This window comes from Heloderma suspectum, chromosome 11, assembly GCF_057233095.1.
Source record: "Heloderma suspectum isolate Gila_16-S chromosome 11, 16-S_ref, whole genome shotgun sequence".
Taxonomy (NCBI): Eukaryota; Metazoa; Chordata; class Lepidosauria; order Squamata; family Helodermatidae; genus Heloderma; species Heloderma suspectum.
This window is the reverse complement of record NC_139468.1, coordinates 22055149-22077188: the sequence shown is the minus strand read 5'-3', so window position 1 is coordinate 22077188 and position 22040 is coordinate 22055149. Positions and strand designations below refer to the sequence as shown.

The window sequence follows — 22040 nt, the reverse complement described above, 5'->3', positions numbered from 1 at the left end:
ATGCTCCTCTTGCGAGCGTGGAGGGCTGGGCTGTTTGGAAGTGGGGGGAGGTCGGTTCTTCGGGAACCGACCTTGGAGCGCAGGCTCCGAGGTTGGTTCCTGGAAAACACCATATCCTATGGCCGTCTAGCCGCTGTCTAGCGGCCATAGGATTTCTCCCTCCGGCTGCAATCCTGTATCCACTTATTTAGGAGTACGTCCCATTGACGTCTGTGAGGCTTGCTTTTGAGTACATTGCATAGGATTGTGCTATAAAGTTGCTGTTAGCATTTATGCAGTGCTTTAAAGCACTTCATATACGTTCTGAAGGTATTTTACATACATAGTTCACATACATAGTTTGCATATCTAAAATATTTTAGGCAGTTTTCCAACAGTTCAAAGCAGCGTACAAAAATATAAAATGTTAACGAATTAAAATGTTAAAACTAAGCAAACAACAACAAAAGAGAGAGAACAGCATCCAAAGGCTTCCAGAACATGCCTGACAGAAATTCCTACTGTCTAGCCAGCCAAATCAAAAGCTAGCTGAAAAGGATGCCCTTTTCTAAAGGCAAATAAGGAGGCGCAACTCCGCACATCATGGGGAAGATTGTTCCACAGGAATGATTCCAAGGGGTAGCAGGTGCTCCCTAAAAACATTCTCTTTATCCTATCATCCAGCTTTCAGTCACAGTGCATTAAGGTCCTATATCGCATTAACAGCTCCTCCAAGCTAGTCTTTTTGGAGTTGCCCATAATATTCCAAAGATCATAGCCATCACTCTGAAGTTATGATGATGATTTCAATAATACTTATAGCAAAGGGAACATCAGAGCTTGCTCCAGTTGGACTGCGCCCCACCCCAGAGCCAGCTGACATAAGCTGACCTGTGGGGAGGAAGAATGAGTGAGGACAGGAGTAGGCAAAAGGAACATCAGGGCCTACTCCAGTTGGACTCTTAACCTCCCTTCCAGGGTCAACTGACATCATTGGCCGTATGGGAAAGAAGTTGGAGCGAGGGAGACAGGAGCAGGTACAGGGAACATCAGGGTCTGCTCCAGTTGGACTGTTCCCTCTTCCCTGCCCATACATGAGAGGGTAAGCAGGGTAATTCCACAAGTCCTACTGAAAGTCTCTTTAATGTTTTCCTTTTCCTCACCATCCCTTTTTACTTGTGTGTCATTTTTTTTTTTTTAGGTTGTGAGCCTGCACACAGGGATTATCTTGTTTTACGGATTGATTGTAAGCTGCTCCTGGAGCCTTTTTTGGCTGAGCAGTGGGATAAAAATGCTTTAAATAAATAAGTTATACCTTCCATATAAAATATGCCACTCCTATTACACAGATATTGCACATGGGGGAGGCCAGATAGGCTGAGTAGGGTTGGTGGAATCCAGGAACCTATTTTCTGGTTAAGTCTTGGGATGAAGGTCCAGAAGCAAGAGTGCCTTCCTGGGCCTATCCTCAGCCTTCTCCGATAATGTCCTCTAAACAGTATCATAAGTGAACTAAAAGGGTTTGGTATTGATTCTGCATCTAGATCCAGCAAACTTGGCCATCTCATTTACTGGATGCTTCCAGGCCACACCACTTGGCAATGAAGTGGCACCATGTATCACTCCCTAACTCACCAGATGCCCCCAGGCTTTGGCCCATCTACCCCATACCCAGCCCCTGAGGCTCATGGTCTGATTCTAAGGAGACCTAGCAGTGATGTGAGTGAAGAGCAGCTTGTCTAAGGTCATCTGGTGGACTCATGGTTGAGGTGAGATCTGAACTAGGAATTTTCCACCTCACACTTTTGGAGTTGGTATAGATATTACCGCAGCTGGCATACATCTCAGTCTCACGGAGCAGTACAGTAGTTACTTTAAAGTTTAGAAAAAGAGCAAGATACAGCTTTTTGCTCGTTATGCTGCTCATGCAGTTATAAATCTGCACAATATGCCAGTGTGTGTGTGCTAGCTCTAGGAGTTAGTTCCAATGATTAACAGCCAGCCAATCTTTGTAAATAACCTGGTCATACAAGTGGTCTACTCACATCAGCAGTTAATATCAGAGCTGTGAACTGGTGCTGTTTCTGTTCTGTGAACTAGAAAAATCACAGCTTACCACTATACTACACCAGTTATAAGCAAGAAAAAGGCAAAGAGGGTTTAAATATTTAGATTGGGCAAATCTATCTTTGAATTCTTTTAGCTCAATTTGCATATGAGGGAATGGTTTCCAGTAGAAAACAGTATAGGTTTGCCATATAGGCATCTTAACTTGAACAATTTGCACTGTAAAGCTTTGCACTATAGAACAGACATGTCAGCAACATGCTGTCCTTTTGAACATTTCAGCACATTCCTTGTGCTATTGATATGAAGGTGTTGTCAGACCGTCGGTTCATGTAGCCCAATATTATGTACTTTGGTGGTGGTTTCTCATGCTTTCAGGCAGAGAACTTCCTAGCTTTGCAATGAGATCATTTAATTGGAGATACCAGGGATCAAATTAGGACCTTATGCTTACCTTATGTATGCTACCTTTGAGCTATGGCTCCTCCAGTTTCTTTACACAACGGTAGTAAATGCAATGCACACCTGTTCTTAGAGAAGGATCCAGATTTGGGAGGTCCAGATCAATTAATCTATCTGTACTTTACAGAATAGTAGTACCATAAAGTACTACTCCCTAGGGCTCTTCTGTCCCCTTTGTTCCGTTGTCCTTCTCCCTGGTCTATTGTTTTTATTGCTTATAAAGAATTGACTCCTGACGTGTGAGTAGGGAATGCATGGTAAATTTGGTGGGCACCAGTCTTTGGAAATAGTTTTAATATAACCCAGCTGACTACTTTAGATAATTCCGGAACCTATTTACATAGAGCAAAGTCAGGCAACTGAACTCTGATGATTCCTATGTACCTTTTGAAAGTTCTCTGAAAACCAAGAGATCAGTATCAAAGAACTTTCAGCAACAGGGAAATCTTTTTAAAACTTTGCTGATTGAAATGTTACAGTAGGAATAGAGCTCAGGTTGCTGTCTCTGTATGTTTGAAGGAACTTTTTCTCTTTCAGCAAAGCTTTTTATGGAATTAATTGCAAGTGGAATTGTACAATTTTTCCTTTTCCCCAGGTGAAACAAGAAACATTGTTTGATAAAATGTCACTTGACTTTGACAGCGCAGCTTTACAAATGCAACATGAAGATGACGAATATGACCAGGAGGATTATGCTAGGGAGCAAGAGGTAAAACTAATATGTGGACAGTCTTCAAGATTTTAATTTTCCATTTGTTTCTCTCACACTGCGGTAGGTGACTTGTTCAGTACTAAGGGCCACATTAGAAATTAATCTTCAGCTGTGAGGCTTATGGCTAAAATGTGGATGACCTAGTATGTCTTCTGTACAGCTGTAATGTCAGGCCCAATTTATGGACATTGAGTTTATTTTGAGAATGTTTAATTCTGGAATTGGATCCTAACTCTGAAAAATCTCAAGTCACAAACTGAAATCTAAATGAAATTGATTTGAGGCTTCAGTTTACTTCTCTGCTGTAGTGTTTTGATCTTGCTATCTCCATGTACATTGAGATGGGGAAAAGCCTGAGCAAGGCTCAGGCTTCTGCACTGTTCCCACAGTGCATTTGTGAGGAGGGGATTTGAAGCTTTCACTTCCATTTTTTGATTAATTGCAGCTGCTTTTTTGTTCAAACCTGACAAACTGTGGTTAATCTTAATTATGCTGTGTTTGGAACAAGCCAACTTCAAACTATGGGTTATGAAGCTGTCTTGTTTCAACAAACTATAGTTAAGATCAACCGCCGTTTAGGGTTTGGATGTAATGTTAAACTGTGCTTAATGAAATTGGAAAGCGAACTCTTCTCTTGTTGTGGTTGTTGAGTAGCTTTCCCTGAGTTTCAAAAGCAGTTTGCCTTGCATCATGGGTGGCTGTTGTTTAAAAAAAGGCTTGTCTAAAGACTCTTGGGATCCTGGCTTTTGGGATCCTGGCCATGCGGTCTATAGGCTTCACATCATTGGAGATGCTATCCTCGGCTTTCACATGGTAATTTTGGTTTTCAGCTACTTTATTTCAGGAAAATAGCCTCCCCATATGAGCAAAGTACAGAGTGAGTGTGGAGCTCACAGATTACAGATGAAGTCTGTTATGCTACTTATGCACATGCACACACATACCATTCTACTGGGTTATGAAAGAGGCTGGAAGTAACATGTGAACTGGTCCATAACTTTCCTGATCTTACTCTTCCCTGTTGCATGGTCATTCTTAACTTTTACAATTTTTTCCACCTGTTCGAAAGGCAGTTGATGTCTTAACCATATCTATTGAGAAATAAGCTTCCTTTTGTGTTCCCGTTAATATATTTTATTAATTAATTAAATTTCTATACTGCCCAATAGCTGAAGCCCCCTGAGGTGTAGTTTGGTGCTAAATGCCAAGGGAACTGTTGTCTCAGGGGGGCTTATTGGACAACTCTTATTTTTAGTTAAATAATGTCTAACTAAACTTGCCATGTAGATTTTTGTGCTGTAGCACACCTGAGGCTGCAATCCTGTGAACGCATAGTGGGAATAAGTCCCATTGAGCACAGTGGAATTTACTTTTACCTGGAACTCTGGCATGTCTCGCAGAGATTTCTGGGTTTGGACATCACGATAAACAGCTGCTCCCGCTGCCAGGAAGTACCAAGGGGAAGTGCTTGAACCATGGTGACTAGTATGCTAGCTCATTCATGACAACCCAGGACTTTAAAAAAAAGCTGGGTTTGTCATTGTGCGCGAACCAGGTTGCTATTATCTATGCCCAACTGACCTTCAGCTTAGTTTCTGTAACAATTCCATTTTACTGTTATGTCTTCAGTATTATTAGCAGTTCTTACAGTATCCAAATACTTTGTCTGTCATAATTATCATGCAATACCAATCTGGAGACATTAGTTATCACTTATTTCAGGAACCAGCTACTTTCTATTAAGGCTAATGCTGTTGTCTTGGGAAGAGACATTTCTAGTGACATCATAATCTGCTTGAATGTACTCCTGAGTCTACCATGATGTCATCCAAACAGCTCCTTATTGGTGTAGTTGCTTTTAAAAAACACTTTTGAATAAAGAGCCTCTGTCATTTGTTATATCTAAAGCTTCTGTACATGTTGGGGTCAGCTGTTATAACAGGATTGTGAACTATGCCTCCTCTTATCTGGAGTATTTAGGAATGTGGGTGCCTCTCTCCATTGTGAAGAGAGAATAACTGGTGTTCTATGTAGCACTTAAGTATGTATTTTCTGTAAGTTCAGTTTCATTTTATGATAGAAAGGACGGTGTTTGAGTGTGCCTGTTGCACTGTTAACTTATTTTGCTGCATGTTGGAATTTCCCCCTTTACGTTCTGTATATGTTGGTGGGTGGACCTGCTAACTTTCTGAACGGAGGCTTCTTGGGTGGATGTGTTAGAGAAATGAAGATTGAGAGTCAATCTTCTGTCATACTTTCATATGATGAAAGATGAAAAATATGATTTTTCTCTTCCTATTTAATTTAAATAATAAGCAAATGGTAATAAAGGGAGGAAAAGCACTCTTTTCCACATGCCTCCTCTTTGCTAGTTCCTTTCATGTTATTGTAAATATGTAGCTCAGTATAGCAAGCTGGAATGATAATTTGTCAAAAAGCATTTCAGTGTTCAAAATCAAATTGAATCCACCAGACTTTTTTTTAATTAATTACCTTCTGTGCTGTGTAGGAACTTCTCCCTTTCCCTTTTAGGTATGTTGTATTACTTATTTTGCTCCCACCACTGTAGCGACAGACTTCATTTCTAATTCACACTGAGGTAGTAAACCTGTGTTTGGGCTATATGACTTTGCACTGAGGTGGAAAACCCGTGGGGGCTGACATTTGAATGCTTTTCCATACAATCACCCACACAGACCTGTTTCTAAAAGGAGCATATCAGTGAGAAGGGTTCTAGGCTTTCTTCATAACATGTTGTCCCATGTATATGATTTTTAAAAATTATTTGTATATTTTGTCTAATATCTTTATTACATTTCTATACCGCCCCATAGCAGAAGCTCTCTGCTACCTAGATATTACCTGGAATCCTGTTGGATAAGAGGCATAATCCTCCTTTTACAACATTACAAAAAATATGGCCTTTCCTTTCTCTCTTCCTTAGCAAAATCTCTGGTCCATGCCCTGGTCATCTCTTGCTTTGATTACTGCAAATCTCTTCCTCCTCAATAGTCTTCTGTTGTCTCACCTTGGTCCCTTCTCCTCTGTCCAGCATTCTGCTGCCAGTGTTATTCACCCCTTTTGTCGCTCTGACCATGCGACTCCCCTCCTTAAATCCCTTTGCTGGCTTCCTGTCTGTTCCTTGGATCCTGCACAAGCATCTTGTCCTTAACTTCAAAATCCTCCATGACCTTGCCCCTCTCTTATCTCTCTGTTCTTATATCCTGATGCATCCCAACCTGAGACCTTCACTCATCCCATTCTACAACTCTCAGTTGTCCAAAGGTCTCCTGCTCCTTGAATCAACTCCACATTTTTTGTTCTTTTTGTTGCAAAGCGCCATGTACAGTCAGGGCCAGAAACTTCGGAACAAGGGTAACTGTTTTGACAGTTGGCCTATGTACACCACCACATTGAAGTTGAAAGGAAACACACCCAGATGGGAGGGAAGTCAGGACTTTCAGCTGTAGTTCAAGGGGTTTGACAAAAGTGGGGCACTAACCATTCAGGAAGTACGGCCAGTGGCATACACACACACCCATCGTTGGTGGCCCATAAGTAATGGAACGAATGGCTGACAAGCAGCTGCATGGCCAGGGGTGGCCTGTTTCCTGGGTACCCCATGACCACTTAAGCAGATAAAAGGCCTGGAGGTGGTTCTGAGTGTTACATTTGCATTTGGTAGCTGTTCACTGGAACTCCCAACATGAGGTCCAAAGAGGTGTCCATGCGAGTGAAGGAGGCCGTCATTAGGCTGAGGAAACAAAATTAACTCATCAAAGAGATAGCAAAAACAGTGGGAGTGGCCAGTACAACAGTTTGGAACATCCTGAAAAAGGACTTAACTGGCAAGCTCAGCAACAGCAGAAGGCCTGGAAGACCACGGAAGACAACTAAAGTGGATGACCGCAGAATTCTGCTCATGGTGAAGAGGAACCCTTTCACAACATCTAGCCGGGTCAGGAACGCTCTTGCGGAGGTAGGCATGTCATTGTGAACATCTACAGTCAAGAGACAGCTTTATGAATGTAAATACAGAGGCTTCACAGCAAGGTGCAAACCACTGGTAACGCTCAAGAACAGAAAGGCCAGATTAGCCTTTGCCAGCAAACACCTAAAAAAGCCTGCCCAGTTCTGGAATAAGATTCTTTGGACTGATGAAACCAAGATTAACTTGTACCAGATTGATGGGAAGAGAAAAGTATGGAGAAGGAAAGGAACAGCTCATGATCCAAAGCATACCACATCATCTGTCAAACATGGTGGAGGCAGTGTTATGGCATGGGCATGTATGGCTGCCAATGGAACCAGGTCACTGGTGTTTATTGTTGACCTGACTGCTGATAAAAGTTATATCTAAAGCTTCTGTACATGTTGGGGTCAGCTGTTATAACAGGATTGTGAACTATGCCTCCTCTTATCTGGAGTATTTAGGAATGTGGGTGCCTGACATGGGCATGTATGGCTGCCAATGGAACCAGGTCACTGGTGTTTATTGACCTGACTGCTGATAAAAGCAGCAGGATGAATTCTGAAGTGTATAGGGCTATACTTTCTGCTCAGGTTCAGTCGAATGCTGCCGAACTGATAGGACACCGCTTCATATTGCAGATGGATAATGACCCAAAACATACAGCAAAAGCTACCCAAGGGTTTCTCCAGGGAAAGAAGTGGGATGTTCTTCAGTGGCCAAGTCATTCACCTGATCTCAAACCAGTAGAGCATGCTTTTCACTTACTGAAGACAAGTGTGAAGGCAGAAAGACCCACAAACAAGCAGCAGCTGAAGGCAGCTGCAGTCAAGGCCTGGCAAAGCATCTTGAGGGAGGAAACTCAGCATGTGGTCATGTCCATGCGTTCCAGACTTTAGGCAGTCATTGACTGCAAAGGATTTTCATCCAGGTATTGAAGGCGATCCTTAAGTTTGAAATGATGTTGGTTTGTTCCATTACTTATCAGCCACCAACGATGGGTGTATGTGTATGCCACTGGCTGTACTTCCAGAATGGTTGGTGCCCCACTTTTGTCAAACCCCTAGAATTACAGCTGAAAGTCCTGACTTCGCTCCCATCTGGGTGTGTTTCCTTTCAACTTCAATGTGGTGGTGTGCAGAGGCCAACTGCCAAAACAGTTATCCTTGTTCCGATATTTCTGGCCCTGACTGTACATAGATCATTAGGGGATTTGAAGCCAAATGCCATCAATATGCTGATGACACATAACTCTATTTCCCTGTGATCTCTGAATCAAGTGAGGCAAAGCAAGTCCTGGATCAGTGCCTAAATGCAGTAATGGGCTGGATGAGGGCCAATAAATTGAAACTGAAGCCTGGCAAGGTGAAAGGCCTGTAGGTGAGTGGTTCCTGAGTCTGGAATATAGGATCATTGCCTATTCTGGACAGGGTTGCACTCCCTCTGAAAGGTCAGGTCCATAGTTTGGGGGTGCTCCTAGATCCATTATTGTTGCTGGAGGCCCAAGTGGCCATGGCAACTTGGAGTACCTTTTACCAGCTTTGGATGGTTCCCCAACTACCGTCTCTCCTGGACACGGAGATCTTGGCCACAATGGTACAGGCACTAGTAACCTGAAGACCGGATTACTGCAATGCACTCTATGTAGGGCTGCCCTTAAGGTTTGTCTGAAAGCTGGAGCTAGTGCAGATCATAGCAGCTTGGCTATTGTCGGGAGCCGCCTCTTTTCAGCATGTAACTCCTTTGCTGAGGGAACTGCACTGGCTGCCTATTGGCTACTGGGCCACGTTTAAGGTATTAGTACTAGTCTACAAAGCCCTTAACAGCTTGGGACCAGGATACCTGAGAGTGCACCCTTCTCCCTTGCCAACTTGCCTGGTCCAGAGTCATCAGAGGGCAAGCTTCTGGTGGTTCCACCGGGGCCTATGGCCTGACTGGAGTCCACCAGGAGAAGAGCCTTCAGTGTGGCATGCCCCTTTCTTTGGAACTCTCTACCCCTGGAGTACCACTGTGTTGCTTTTGGCGCCTTCTGAAAACAGTTCTGTTCCAGGAGGCATTCCTTACATGACCAGCCACAGTTTTTATTGGTATTCTGTTTTTAATAATTTTAATATGGTGTTTTAATCTTTTATTTTTTTACTGTTGCACTTCTTGTGTTCACTGTTCCAGAATCTGTTTGAATGGGAAGCAGTATACAAATGTTGTAAATAATTTGTATTTACAACATCCCAGAGTGCAGGATCCAGAATAATGGGCTCAAGTTACAGGAAGCCAGATTCCGGCTAAACATCAGGAAAAACTTCCTGACTGTTAGAGCAATATGACAATGGAACCAATTACCTAGGGAGGTGGAGGGCTCTCCTACACTGGAGGCATTCCCAGGAGGCTGTTCCAAGTGGTCCAGAGCCTGGTTGGTCCAGTTGCTCCGGAACCGCTGGAGCTTTCTAAGGCCTCCTGTGAGGCCTTGGCAAGGCACTTTGCAGATAAAATTGATCAGATTAGGAGTGTTGTTCCATGCACTGTGGATAGAGTTAGTGAGCAGGAGGCGGTCTGTGGCACACCGGTTTTGTGGGATCGGTTCCAGCTTCTTCCTTCTGATGAAGTGGACAAGGTGCTTTCCTCTGTAAGGCCGACCACCTGCTTCCTTGATCCTTGCCCATCTTGGCTCATTATAAGCTGCAGAGAGAGGCTGGGTGAGGGGATCAAGGCAGTGGTGAACGCCTCCCTTGAGGAGGGAGTGATGCCATCAGCCCTCAAGGAGGCAGTGATAAGACCGCTTTTAAAAAAGCCCTCCTTGGATCCCCAAGTTCTGAACAACTTTCGCCCAGTCTCGAATCTGCCTTTTTGGGGCAAGGTGATTGAGCGGGTGGTGGCGATGCAGTTGAAGGCACACTTGGAAGAAGCCGATTATGTAGATCCATTTCAGTCAGGCTTCAGGCCTGGGCATGGGACAGAAACGGCCTTGGTTGCCTTGGTGGATGATATGAGGAGGGCTCTGGATAGGGGCAAATGCTCCTTCCTTGTTCTCCTTGACCTCTCAGCGGCTTCTGATACAGTTGACCACGGTATCCTCCTGGACCGCCTGGAGGGGTTGGGCATTGGAGACACCGTATTGCGGTGGTTCCGGTCCTTCCTCTGGCAGGTACCAGAGGATAGCACTGGGAGAGGAGGTTTCGGACCCGTGGCCACTTACTTGTGGGGTGACACAGGGTTCCATCCTCTCCCCGATGCTATTTAACATCTATGTGAAGCCGCTGGGGGCTATCATCAGGAGGTTTGGGTGCGGTGTCATCAGTATGCAGATGACACGCAGCTCTACCTCTCGTTCAAATCTTCCCCAAGGTTGGCCGTAGAATCCCTGTCCAAATGTCTGGAGATGGTGAGTGGCTGGATGGGGAGGAATAGGCTGAAGCTGAACCCTGACAAGACCGAGGTACTTTTGGTGGGAGACAAGAGGAGGCTGGGGGATGTTGACCTGGTGTTGAATGGGGTACGGTTACCCTTGAAAGACCAGGTCTGCAGCTTGGGGGTCATCTTAGACTCCCAGCTGTCCATGGAGGCTCAGGTGTCAGCTGTGAGCTAGACAGCGCTGTACCAACTCCATCTGATACGGCGGCTGCGCCCCTACCTTCCCGACCATCTGCTCCCATCGGTAGTACATGCCCTGGTCTCCTCTCGTTTAGACTACTGTAATGCGCTCTATGTGGGGTTATCCTTGAAGACGGTTTGGAAGCTGCAGCTGGTACAGAATGTAGCGGCTCACCTGATTAAAGGCAGCCACCGGCGAGATCACATCACTCCAGTGCTGAAGGAGCTGCACTGGCTGCCAGTTGTTTTCCGGGCCAAATTCAAGGTATTGGTTTTTACCTTTAAAACCGTATGTGGTTCCAGCCAAGCCTATCTCAAGGAGTGCCTCCAGCAACACCAGATAGGCTGCTCAACAAGATCAGCCTCGGATGGCCTTCTCTCTGTCCCATCAGCCAGGACAGCTAGGATGGTGAGGACGAGGGAGAGGGCCTTCTCTGTGGTGGCCCCCACTCTGTGGAACTCCCTCCCTAGGGAACTCCACCGTGCTCCCTATTTAATGAGCTTCCGCCATACATTAAAAACATGGTTGTTCAGGCAGGCATTTGGGGTGGGCTAGGGTAATTTTAGAAACATGATGTTTTTAATGTTGAATTTTATTGTATAAACTGTTTTTATTGTTGTACATCGCCCAGAGTGGCTAGGTGACCGGCCAGATGGGCGATTAATAAATTTAATAAATAAATAATAACAATAATTCAAGAGGAAGCTGGTCAGCCATCTGTCAAGGATGCTTTGACTTAGATTCCTGCACTGAGCAGGGGGTTAGACTCAGTGGTCTTATAGGCCCCTTCCAACCCTACTGTTCTATGATTCTATAAATAAATAAATCATGTAAATGTATGCCATGAATAAATATGAATAATGATAGAGCACTGGCCATATGGATTTTCAGTGAGTGTTATTTTTCAGTTAATGCAATTTGTTCTTGGTCTCCAAAGATGTTATGTACTATTTTTCCATAGTTTATACCCTACCTTTCATATCAAAAATACTCCTCAAATAAGTTCTTAATTTGTGATTGGAAGGTGGTCATGTTGCTGGCTCTTATTCCTGACCCATTTTTAAAAAGTCAATACAGGGAAACCTGCAGAGCTCTGTAACTGAGAATAGTTTGGTCTTCCTAAACTCAGTGGAACTTTAGCAGAAACTCATCTACTTTACTTGAAATCTTAAGCCTTCAGGACTGTGTAGTGCTGAAGGCCTAGTTTGTATACAAATAATAATTGTAAACATAGCTGAACAACAATGAGTTGATTGTGTATAGCTTCAGCTGTATAGCTTGGGATGTCTGATAACTTTTTGATGGCAACATGTATATCTATTTCATTAGAATAGAATCATAAGATGTTCTTGATCACCATGCCAAAAAGCAGAAGTGTAATTTCCCTGGTGATTTTGCTACAATATTACTTACGTGTTTACCCCTTCTTTGGTAATATAGTAACCCCTCCACCTTGAATGAGAGAGTTTATTTCTGCTATTTGTTCATCATTCTATTTGTAAGGTGTTGCTTCTGCTCTAATTCACAAAATGTATAGACCTTGTTACTGAGGAGGAGAAGAAGAAAGTTTGGGTGTCAAATCTCAATGCAATAACTGCTTGTATTGTTGTGTACAGTTTTCTAGTAATCTTGTGAGAAAAAGAAAATGTACTGCACAGATGTATCAGTTGAGAGCCATTCTATGTACCAAAACCTCACTGAAGGTTTGGAAGAACAGGTACACTCTATACAGGATTCCTTGCTCCAAGTAAGTAAAGAAGGCTTCTTTTTATTTAAGCTGCTGAAAAGTAACTCTCACAGACAGAATGAGTGGCTGAAATGGAAAACACTGGGATGACTAGGTATTTTGAGACATCTCAAGTGGTCTGTTGCCCACTCCCCCAAAAGGTTGGTCGTGCAGAGACTGAAGTAATATATCCTCACTATTTTCTGGTTTTGAAAAAGGTACCTGTTTAAAGAGGTGCAGTATTGCCTTGCTATAGTAAAACTGTTACTTCAGCTGAAATAATGAGTGTCACATTATTAATATCCACTCCACCTTTGAAAGAGAATTATAGGGTGTATCTATACAGTATCCCAAGTTACTGTAAACTTCATTGCTTACCAGTATAATATTTGCAACTTTTCCCTGCTGGTGCACAGGAGAAACAGTGCAACGCTAATGGCAGCTGCCCCTCCAAGTCTTCTTGAACCTCCAAGTCTTCTAGGAGCTGAGGAGGGAAGCATAGGGTGTATATGTGTAAGAGAGAGAGTGAGAGCAGCCCTGGGAGTGGAGACAGGTGCAGTGCTGGATTAGGGGAGTGGGGAGCTCATGTTAAGTGAATTGTGCTTTGAGTGACCTATCACTTTTGATTATTTTCAAGTAGTCAATTATAGGCAGTTGCTTTAACTGCAACCTTCTGGCTCATGACATATTTCTGATGTGGTACTTCGTTCTGAACAAGTTGATCAGTTCTGATCTTACGCTGCTTCAGTAGCAGCAGTCAAAGCACGCCTCTCAAAGGTACAGGTGTGCCACTTGTGCAACAGGCCAGCTTCCATTAATGGATATGTCACAATAATGATTTCCTTCCTACCTGCATTGTCTGTGAGATTGAATACTCTTTTCTTTTTGCAGAAATGGTCATGGCACAAAGGGGAAAAATAACATCCTTGAACTGCCATGGTAGCCATATTGTAATGGTATGGCTTCTTCAAAACAATGTAGCATGCTTTTTCCACAAATTAATTCTTCTGGTACTGAAGGTATCCAAAGACCCAGTATATACTAGATACTGTGTTAATGAATGTGCATCCCACATTCACATAGTTATAATGTATCTCATTTCAGTTGCAGCAGCTGTTGACTGACCTTCCCCATGATATGCTGGAAGATAGTGGAGACCATCTCTCTGACTATAGTGTAGCTGAAGGCCATGAGCAGTAAGGAACTTGATGCTCTTATTTCCCCCTGGTTTGGAAAATGTTGAAATCCTAATACTACTGTGAACGTTTGAGGCCTACAGAGGCAAGGAAAAACGTTCAGGCCTAGAGGCCTGGAGTTTTTGTTGGGAGGGTGTATCCCTGAGAGGTGTAGTTTCATTTCTCTGTTTAATCAGTTTAATTTAAATGTCAGTTTAATTTCCCCAATTAAGTTTCATTTCTTCAGGTTTGAAACAGTCAGTTTTGAGGGAGGAGGGTATAAAGAGAGTGAGAGAGCCAGTAAGAGTAGAGTCAGGAGACCAGAGCCTGAAGAGGGAGCAGGAAGATGCAGCCAAGAGGAGTCTTACGTACCGGTGGGGCAAAGAACTTGGATTTTGCAACTTTTATTTTCTTTTAAGGCCTTTTGTATCACTCAGCTCTATTGTGTAAATAATTTTAGTTGTGATTTGCTTGCTTTAATTACCAGTTAACTGCTGTGGTTAAACTCTGTTTCTAGAGTGTCAGTCACCCCACATCTACAGCCTAAACCCCATGTTACTGGAAAGGGGAAGGTAAAAGATGGAAGCTGGGACTCTTAAGGAGGCAAGAGATCCTTAAGGAGTTGCTCAGGTGGTCCAGGTCACAAGGTGGAACCCTGACAACTACATTCAAAGTAACTGTATGTGCAACATAAACCTCTTGAGAAGAAAGCTAATTGGGGAAAAATACAACTAATATCTTCTGTATCACATCAATGCCACAGTATTAACATGATTCCTAAACCTCCGTTTGCTTTCTGTATAGAGCACATGAGCCCTGGGATCAGGATGCCACCAGGTGGAATGACCATCCAGCTGCAACAAATCCACAAAGTGTAAGTTCATGGGACACAGAGTAGATCAGTATAGCATGCTTATTTTTGTTGTTCTGTATAGACCTGTGGCCCCTTCATGGATCACTGCCTTGTTGTGGCAACGGGGCTTGCGTAACTCAGTGAAGTCATAAGCTATGCTGTGCAGGGCCACCCAAGACGGACAGGTCATGGCGGAGAGTTCTGACAAAATGTGGTCCACTGGAGAAGGAAATGGCAACCCACTCCAGTATTCTTGCCAAGAAAACCCCATGGAATGTATCACAAGGCTAAAAGAGATGACGCCGGAAGATGAGCCCCTCAGGTCGGAAGGTGTCCAATATACTACTGGGGAAGAGCAGAGGGTATTTCCAAGTAGCGCCACAAAGAGTGAAGCAGCTGGGCCAAAGCCGAAAGGACACTCAGCTGTGGATGTGTCTGGTGGTGAAAAGAAAATCTGATGCTGTAAAGAACAATGTTGTTTAGGAACCTGGAAAGTAAGATCAATGAATCAAGGTAAGCTGGAGGTGGTCAAACATGAGATGGCAAGATTGAACATCGACATCTTGGGAATCAGCGAACTAAAATGGACAAGCATGGGCGAATTTAATTTAGGTGACCGTTATATCTACTACTGTGGGCAAGAATCCCTTAGAAGACATGGAGTAGCACTCATAGTCAATAAAAGAGTGGGAAAAGCAGTACTGGGGTACAATCTCAAAAATGATAGAATGATCTCAGTACGAATCCAAGGCAAACCATTCAACATCACAGTAATTCAAGTCTATGCTCCAACCACTGAGGCCGAAGAAGCTGAGGTGGATCGGTTCTATGAAGACCTACAACACCTTCTAGAACTAACACCAAAAAAAGATGTCCTCTTCATCATAGGGGATTGGAATGCCAAGGTAGGAAGTCAAGAAATAAATGGGATAACAGGCAAGCATGGCCTTGGTGTACAAAATGAAGCAGGACAAAGGCTAATAGAATTTTGCCAAGAGAACATGCTGCTCATAGCAACTCATAGCACTCTTTTCCAACAGCACAAGAGGCGACGCTTCACATGGACATCACCAGATGGTCAATATCAAAATCAGATTGATTATGTACTTTGCAGCCAAAGATGGAGAAGCTCTATACAGTCAGTAAAAACAAGACCTGGAGCTGACCGTGGCTCAGATCATGAGTTTCTTGTTGCAAAATTTCAGCTTAAATTGAAGAACGTAGGGAAAACCACTAAACCATTCAGGTATGACCTAAATCATATCCCTGATGAATATACAGTGGAGGTGAGGAATAGATTTCAGGGATTAGACCTGATAGACAGAGTGCCTGAGGAACTATGGACGGAGGTCCGTAACATTGTTCAGGAGGCAGCAACGAAATCCGTCCCAAAGAAAAAGAAATGCAAGAAAGCCAAGTGGCTGTCTGATGAGGCTTTACAAGTAGCTGAGGAAAGAAGGGAAGCGAAAAGCAAGGGAGAAAGGGGAAGATATATCCAACTGAACGCAGAGTTCCAGAGAATAGCAAGGAGAGACAAGAAGGCCTTCTTAAATGAACAATGCAAAGAAATCGAGGAAAACAACAGAATGCGAAATACTAGAGATCTCTTCTAGAAAATCGGAGATCTCAAGGGAACGTTTTGTGCAAAGACGGGCATGATAAAGGACAAAGAAGGCAGGGACCTAACAGAAGCAGTTGAGATTAAGAAGAGGTGGAAAGAATACACAGAAGAACTATACAGGAAAGATCTGAATGTCCCTGATAGCCATGATAGTTTTGGTCACTGAACTTGAGCCGGACATCCTCGAGAGTGAAGTCAAGTGGGCCTTAGGAAGCATTACTAACAACAAGGCTAGTGGGGATGACAGTATTCCAGCTGAGCTATTTAAAATCCTAAAAGATGATGCTGTTAAAGTACTGTGCTCAATAAGCCAACAAATTTGGAACACTCAGCAGTGGCCACAAGACTGGAAAAGGTCAGTTTACATTCCAATTCCAAAGAAGGGCAACGCCAAAGAGTGTTCAAACTACCGCACAATTGCGCTCATTTCACATGCCAGCAAGGTGATGCTCAAAATCCTACAAGCTAGGCTTCAGCAGTATGCGAACCGAGAACTACCGGAAGTACAAGCTGGGTTCCGAAGAGGCAGAGGAACGAGAGATCAAATCGCCAACATTCGCTGCATCATGGAGAAAGCAAGAGAATCCCAGAAAAACGTCTATTTCTGCTTCATTGACTACGCTAAAGCCTTTGATTGTGTGGATCACAACAAATTGTGGCAAATTTTTAAAGAGATGGGAGTACCAGACCACCTTACCTGTCTCCTGAGAAACCTGTACGAGGGTCAAGAAGCAACAGTAAGAACCAGACATGGAACAACCGATTGGTTCAAAATTGGGAAAGGAGTACGACAAGGCTGCATATTGTCGCCCTGCTTATTTAACTTTTATGCAGAGTACATAATGAGAAACGCCGGGTTGAATGAATCACAGGTCGGAATTAAGATTGCCGGGAGAATTATCAACAACCTCAGATACGCAGGCGATATCACCCTAATGGCAGAAAGCGAAGAGGATCTCAAGAGCCTCTTGTTGAGGGTGAAAGTGGAGAGTGCAAAAGCTGGTTTGAAACTCAACATTAAAAAAACGAAGATCATGGCATCTCGCCCCATCACTTCCTGGCATATAGAAGGGGAAGAAATGGAAGCAGTGACAGATTTTATTTTCTTGGGCTCCAAGATCACCACAGACGGTGACTGTAGCCATGAAAATAAAAGACGCTTGCTCCTTGGGAGGAAAGCTATGGCAAACCTAGACAGCATAGTAAGAAGCAGAGACATCACCTTACCGACAAAGGTCCGTCTAATCAAAGCTATGGTTTTCCCAGTAGCAACATATGGCTGTGAGAGCTGGACTATAAGGAAGGCTGAGCGCCGAAGAATTGATGCTCTCGAACTGTGGTTCTGGAGAAGATTCTTACGAGCCCCCTGGACTGCAAGGAGGTCAAATCAGTCAATCCTAAAGGAAATCAACCCCGAGTGCTCCTTGGAAGGAGAGATCCTGAAGCTCCAATATTTTGGCCACCTAATGCGAAGAGAAAAGTCACTGGAAAAGACCCTGATGCTGGGAAAGACTGAAGGCAAAAGGAGAAGGGGACGGCAGAGGATGAGATGGCTAGATAGCATCACCGATGCAATGAATATGAACCTGAGCACACTCCGGGAGAGAGCGGAGGACAGGAAGGCCTGGCGTGCTATGGTCTATGGGGTCACGAAGAGTTGGACACGACTTAATGACTGAACAACAACATAGACCTGTGAAATAGATGCAAGTATGTATTACCTATCTAGGAAAATGTCTAGTAAATCAAAGTTACCAAAAGCTGTTTTATTCTATGAAACACCATGGGAAATGCTTTGGAACCTCTCTGTTCCCAGAGCTTGTCAAGGAAGAGGGAACATCTTCCTCTTTTTCTCTTTCTGCCTCTTACATGTTTTATTTAACTTTCCTTTAAATTCTTCCTATTTTTCCTGTATACTTGCTGTGCATTGCCTTGACTCCTTCAGCCTTCTCACCTTTCCTTTTATTTCCATTTGTCCCTCTAACTTTGTACTGTCATTAACTTCTGTGTGCCTTCTCTGCCCTTTCCTTTGTTCGCCTCACCTGTGATCTTCAGACATATTTTCTTACTTGCCTCTTCCTCTAGCAGCCTTGATCATGTAGATGTCTATTTTCTGAATAATATGTATTAATATTATAATATAATATCTATTATTTCCTAGCACTTAAAAAATAAGCACTGTACAGAAACCAAAAGGGGAGATACCCTGCCCACAAGCTCACAATAATGATGGTGATTTTTTTTCTTTTACAAGCACCTAAGAAAAAAAGTTATGCTGCATATAAATAATACAAAGGAGTCCATATCTTTAGGCTAATCAGACACCAAAGGGGGATGGGTGTGGGGAATACAATAGCTGGAATAAGAAAAAAAAGGAAGAAGAAAACTGGAGGAGAAGACATTCACAAACTAATCTGGGAAAGCTACTGGGGAAAAAGTAAATTCAAATAAGCTAACACTTCTTAAGACAGCTCAGGGAGCAATCCTGTGGCCACTAGACACTGTCTAGAAGGCCATACGATTGTTCCGTTTCTGGGAACGAAGGACAGAGCAAGGGCTCTGACCTCGGTTCCTAGAAACCATGCTCCCTGCCCCCTCCCCCACCCCCTCATAGCTGGCACGGTTCTCTGTGCACTAGCTATGTCTCCATGCCTGGAAATGGAGCTTAGAGGTGGGGAAAAGGGGGCGGTTGCGGGGAGGGGAGGAGACCACAGAAACTCATTTATGCAGTTTTCTATCAGGTCTCCAGGCCCCTCCCCCTCCCCGAAGCTGTGCCTATACAGGCAAAATCACCCATCTAGGCAAAATGCAGGGTGGCTGGTGCATGGAGGAGAGGATCCCCTCTGTGCTCCAGCGCCCCTGCATAGGATAGTTGGCAGCCTCTGGAGGCTGGCGACTATCTGGGTAGGATTGCGCCCTCAGTAGATCAAATGTCAGCTGGCAATGATTTCCACAGATAAGGGGCAATAAGTGAAAAGGGGGTAAAGATGAGCTACTGGAGTAATCCAAAGTTTAAATTAAAAGAACCTAAAAAACATAAATGTACAGAATGAAAGAAAATAATCAGGAATGGAAGACCCTTAAATGTAAGGAATACCATTTCAAATTGGACAGTATCGAATTGGGTGTTGACTAAGAGGAAGGCACACCTGGGGGAGTGTTTTGAAGCACTGGATAATAGGATCATAGGCTATAAAGCTGTTTCTAGCAACAGAAATTTTAAATATTTGGCCAGTGTCCACTTTGCTACAATTTGAATGCAGTGCTTCATGTCCTATCCTTAGTGGTATTAAGAGACAGTGGTTCTTTATGGCACTTGAACCACAGAGCTATCCAGACCAAATGCTACCCTGTTCTTTTTTTCTAACTTTATTGTCCTTCATTCTTTTTTTTCCATATACAGTGTATTTCAATTTTTTTATTAATCTTGTCCAATCCAGGCAAACTGTGACATACATAATGCCTGGTAGTGCTAACTAACTTTAATGATTTTTAGGATTATGAACAGGGTCAGAATTTCTATGCTGAACACTTTCAGTATGATCAAGGAAACATCCAAGGTGAAGGGCATGCCAGTGTCTGGCCTGACCATCGCAATGAAGATGAAGATAAAAGCATGTTCGAAATCTCTGGGAGGGCCAGTGAAGATGGGTCTGATGATGTGTATCTTGGAGGAGATGGGTATAAAGCACCTAGCCATTACCAGCAAGCCAACGTATATCATCTTCCAGAAAACTTTAGACCATATGCAAATGGCCATCAGCAAGAGTACAATAACCAACACAGCAAAATAGCAAACTTTGTTGAGGCTAAGAAGGAACACTTGAAGGTATGTGGATTGTTGATTAAATTTGATTATCTTATGCCCCAGTATTCATCTGATTATGTTGTAACAACTATTTCTTATCACATAAACATCAAATATTTATGTTTGATGTTTATGTGATATTTTATGAGCATGTTTATGAGCATGGTGTGTTGTACCATGTAGAAAGTGTGAACTTGTTTATACATTTCCATGTTTTCCATTAAAGTACAACATGAGTAATGACAGGCAGCAAGTTGAGACTCGTTGATATGTGTTAAAGGGAAAAGTGGGATTTGCATATGCTCCTTTGTTATACATGTGCATTTTGTACTTGGGTATTGAAACTTTAATTAAAAAAATGTAAGGAACAGCTTGTGCACATCTTTTTATTAAGTCTTTTTATGTTGTTATAATTGCAGTTTGGCACTTCAGAAATGGCTAATAACCAAGCTGTGGATCCTTACAAAGTAATGTATAAGCCATACCAGAATAACATCCAGCAGTCAGTCCCTATTTCTCCAGATGCAGCAAGAAGAAATGAAGTGTTTGAAGAGATGCAGCAAGAATTTCTGGGTACTGGTGAGAGTAAGTATACATCAGTTCTTCTAAGAATAGGTGTTACACTCCTCCTAGATTTCTCTTACAATAAAAAGGAAAGGCAATCATATCTTGATGTGTATACAAAACATTTCATTTAAAATATTTTCTTTTTCTTCCCTCCAGTGTAAATTCATTTCTATCTGTACATTATCCTTCAGTAGGTTAGTATTGTACTTGTATAGCTAAAATTATCTGAATTAGCATGGTTAGAAGGCTATCATAATTTAATAGAAAGATAGGCTTATGGAAGAATTTTGCCCCAATCATGTGTAATTGTGGTCTGGTTGAAGGCCAGTATAGACATAACAGGGCCACTCTCTTAACTGTGGTTGAGGGAACAATGATGGGCCACAGAATAATGTACTTCCCTACGCCTCTCCCTTCCTTGAGAATTTTCATTCCTCTAACTATCATAAAATGAAATTAAATATGTTGGGTTTTAAACAGACTTTGAAGCTGGTTAAGCAAAACCTGATTAAGAGAGAACCTGGTTAGCCTTAACTGTCACTAATATCAGTGCTGGTGTATTTCTTAACTACAGTTAAAATGGAAGTGGGATTTGCTCTGGAGAGAGTGTGGGATTCAGTGGCCTACTTGCAATCTCTTCGTTGCAGTTAGGGACAAGTGCTAGTGCAGGAAACTAAGTGTTTCAGGCTATGGAGCTATTAGATGAAACATTGATGTAAACTTTATGTCCAGATCCTAGTAACTTATCAAAGATGCAGCTCTACTTAATTAGATAAAAATGTGTTGTAATCATTTAAATTGTTTAAAACTCCTGGCTAGTTGCAAAACTAAGCTGCAGAATGACAATATTGCTCAGATAGGTGATTTTTGCATTTCGGGTAGGAGGAACTTGATAAAATTCATGGTGGAATGTTAGGGAGAAGTACCTGTGTTAAAAACAAAACACAATCAGAATCAGGAGCCAAAGTTGGTCCCAAATAATTCTTGCTGACATAAAGGAATGTGCAACAGTGAAGGTAGAACTGAATTCTCTGTGCAGTTTAGGATCACTAAAGATCTACTAAAAGGCTACGCATTTCACTTACTCTGTACCAGCATCAGCTGTACAAAATCTTTGTTCATATTAGAAAGGTCCTTGTTCCCATGAGAGACGGCAACCAAAGAAGTGGATATTTAACGTACCTCTAGAGGTAATCAGCATGACAGATAATATTCATAGAGTAGCTTGCCACAGGTTGTTGGGATGAGGGAAGAAGATCTAGCAACTGGATTCTCCAAGGGTCACATTGCAGGCAGCTTCAGTGCTAATTCCTGGTGGTTGAGGTACTTCATGTTGTAGGCAGAATTAGGTGGCTTGCCCAGGGGCTGTAGGGGAGCAGGGACTTCATTTGTGTGGTCTTTGGGATTGAAGCATCATGATCCTGGAGGTAAGCAACTGTGAGTGCTTCACATTGGTTTCTGCTGTCAAATAAACCAAAATGAAAAAGAAAAAATGCATGTGGTAAAACATG

General features: G+C 42.9%; 1 protein-coding gene across 8 annotated transcripts in view; it reads left to right on the top strand.

The window, feature by feature from the left end:
- The window catches only part of CEP152 (centrosomal protein 152), a 60696-nt gene that overhangs the window by 992 nt on the left and 37664 nt on the right, over positions 1–22040 (top strand). For 3 of the 8 annotated variants that reach the window (XM_084817126.1, XM_084817120.1, XM_084817122.1), the window contains exons 2-6: positions 3104–3217; positions 13610–13701; positions 14485–14554; positions 19651–19983; positions 20382–20547. In XM_084817126.1, coding sequence (XP_084673252.1) covers positions 3131–3217; positions 13610–13701; positions 14485–14554; positions 19651–19983; positions 20382–20547 — 748 coding nt within the window. In that variant the 5' untranslated portion in view covers positions 3104–3130. Of the gene's footprint in view, positions 1–957; positions 1082–1693; positions 1749–3103; positions 3218–12346; positions 12527–13314; positions 13525–13609; positions 13702–14484; positions 14555–17775; positions 17865–19650; positions 19984–20381; positions 20548–22040 lie in introns of those variants that run through there. The other 5 variants (XM_084817125.1, XM_084817123.1, XM_084817124.1 and 2 more) reach the window with 5 other exon arrangements.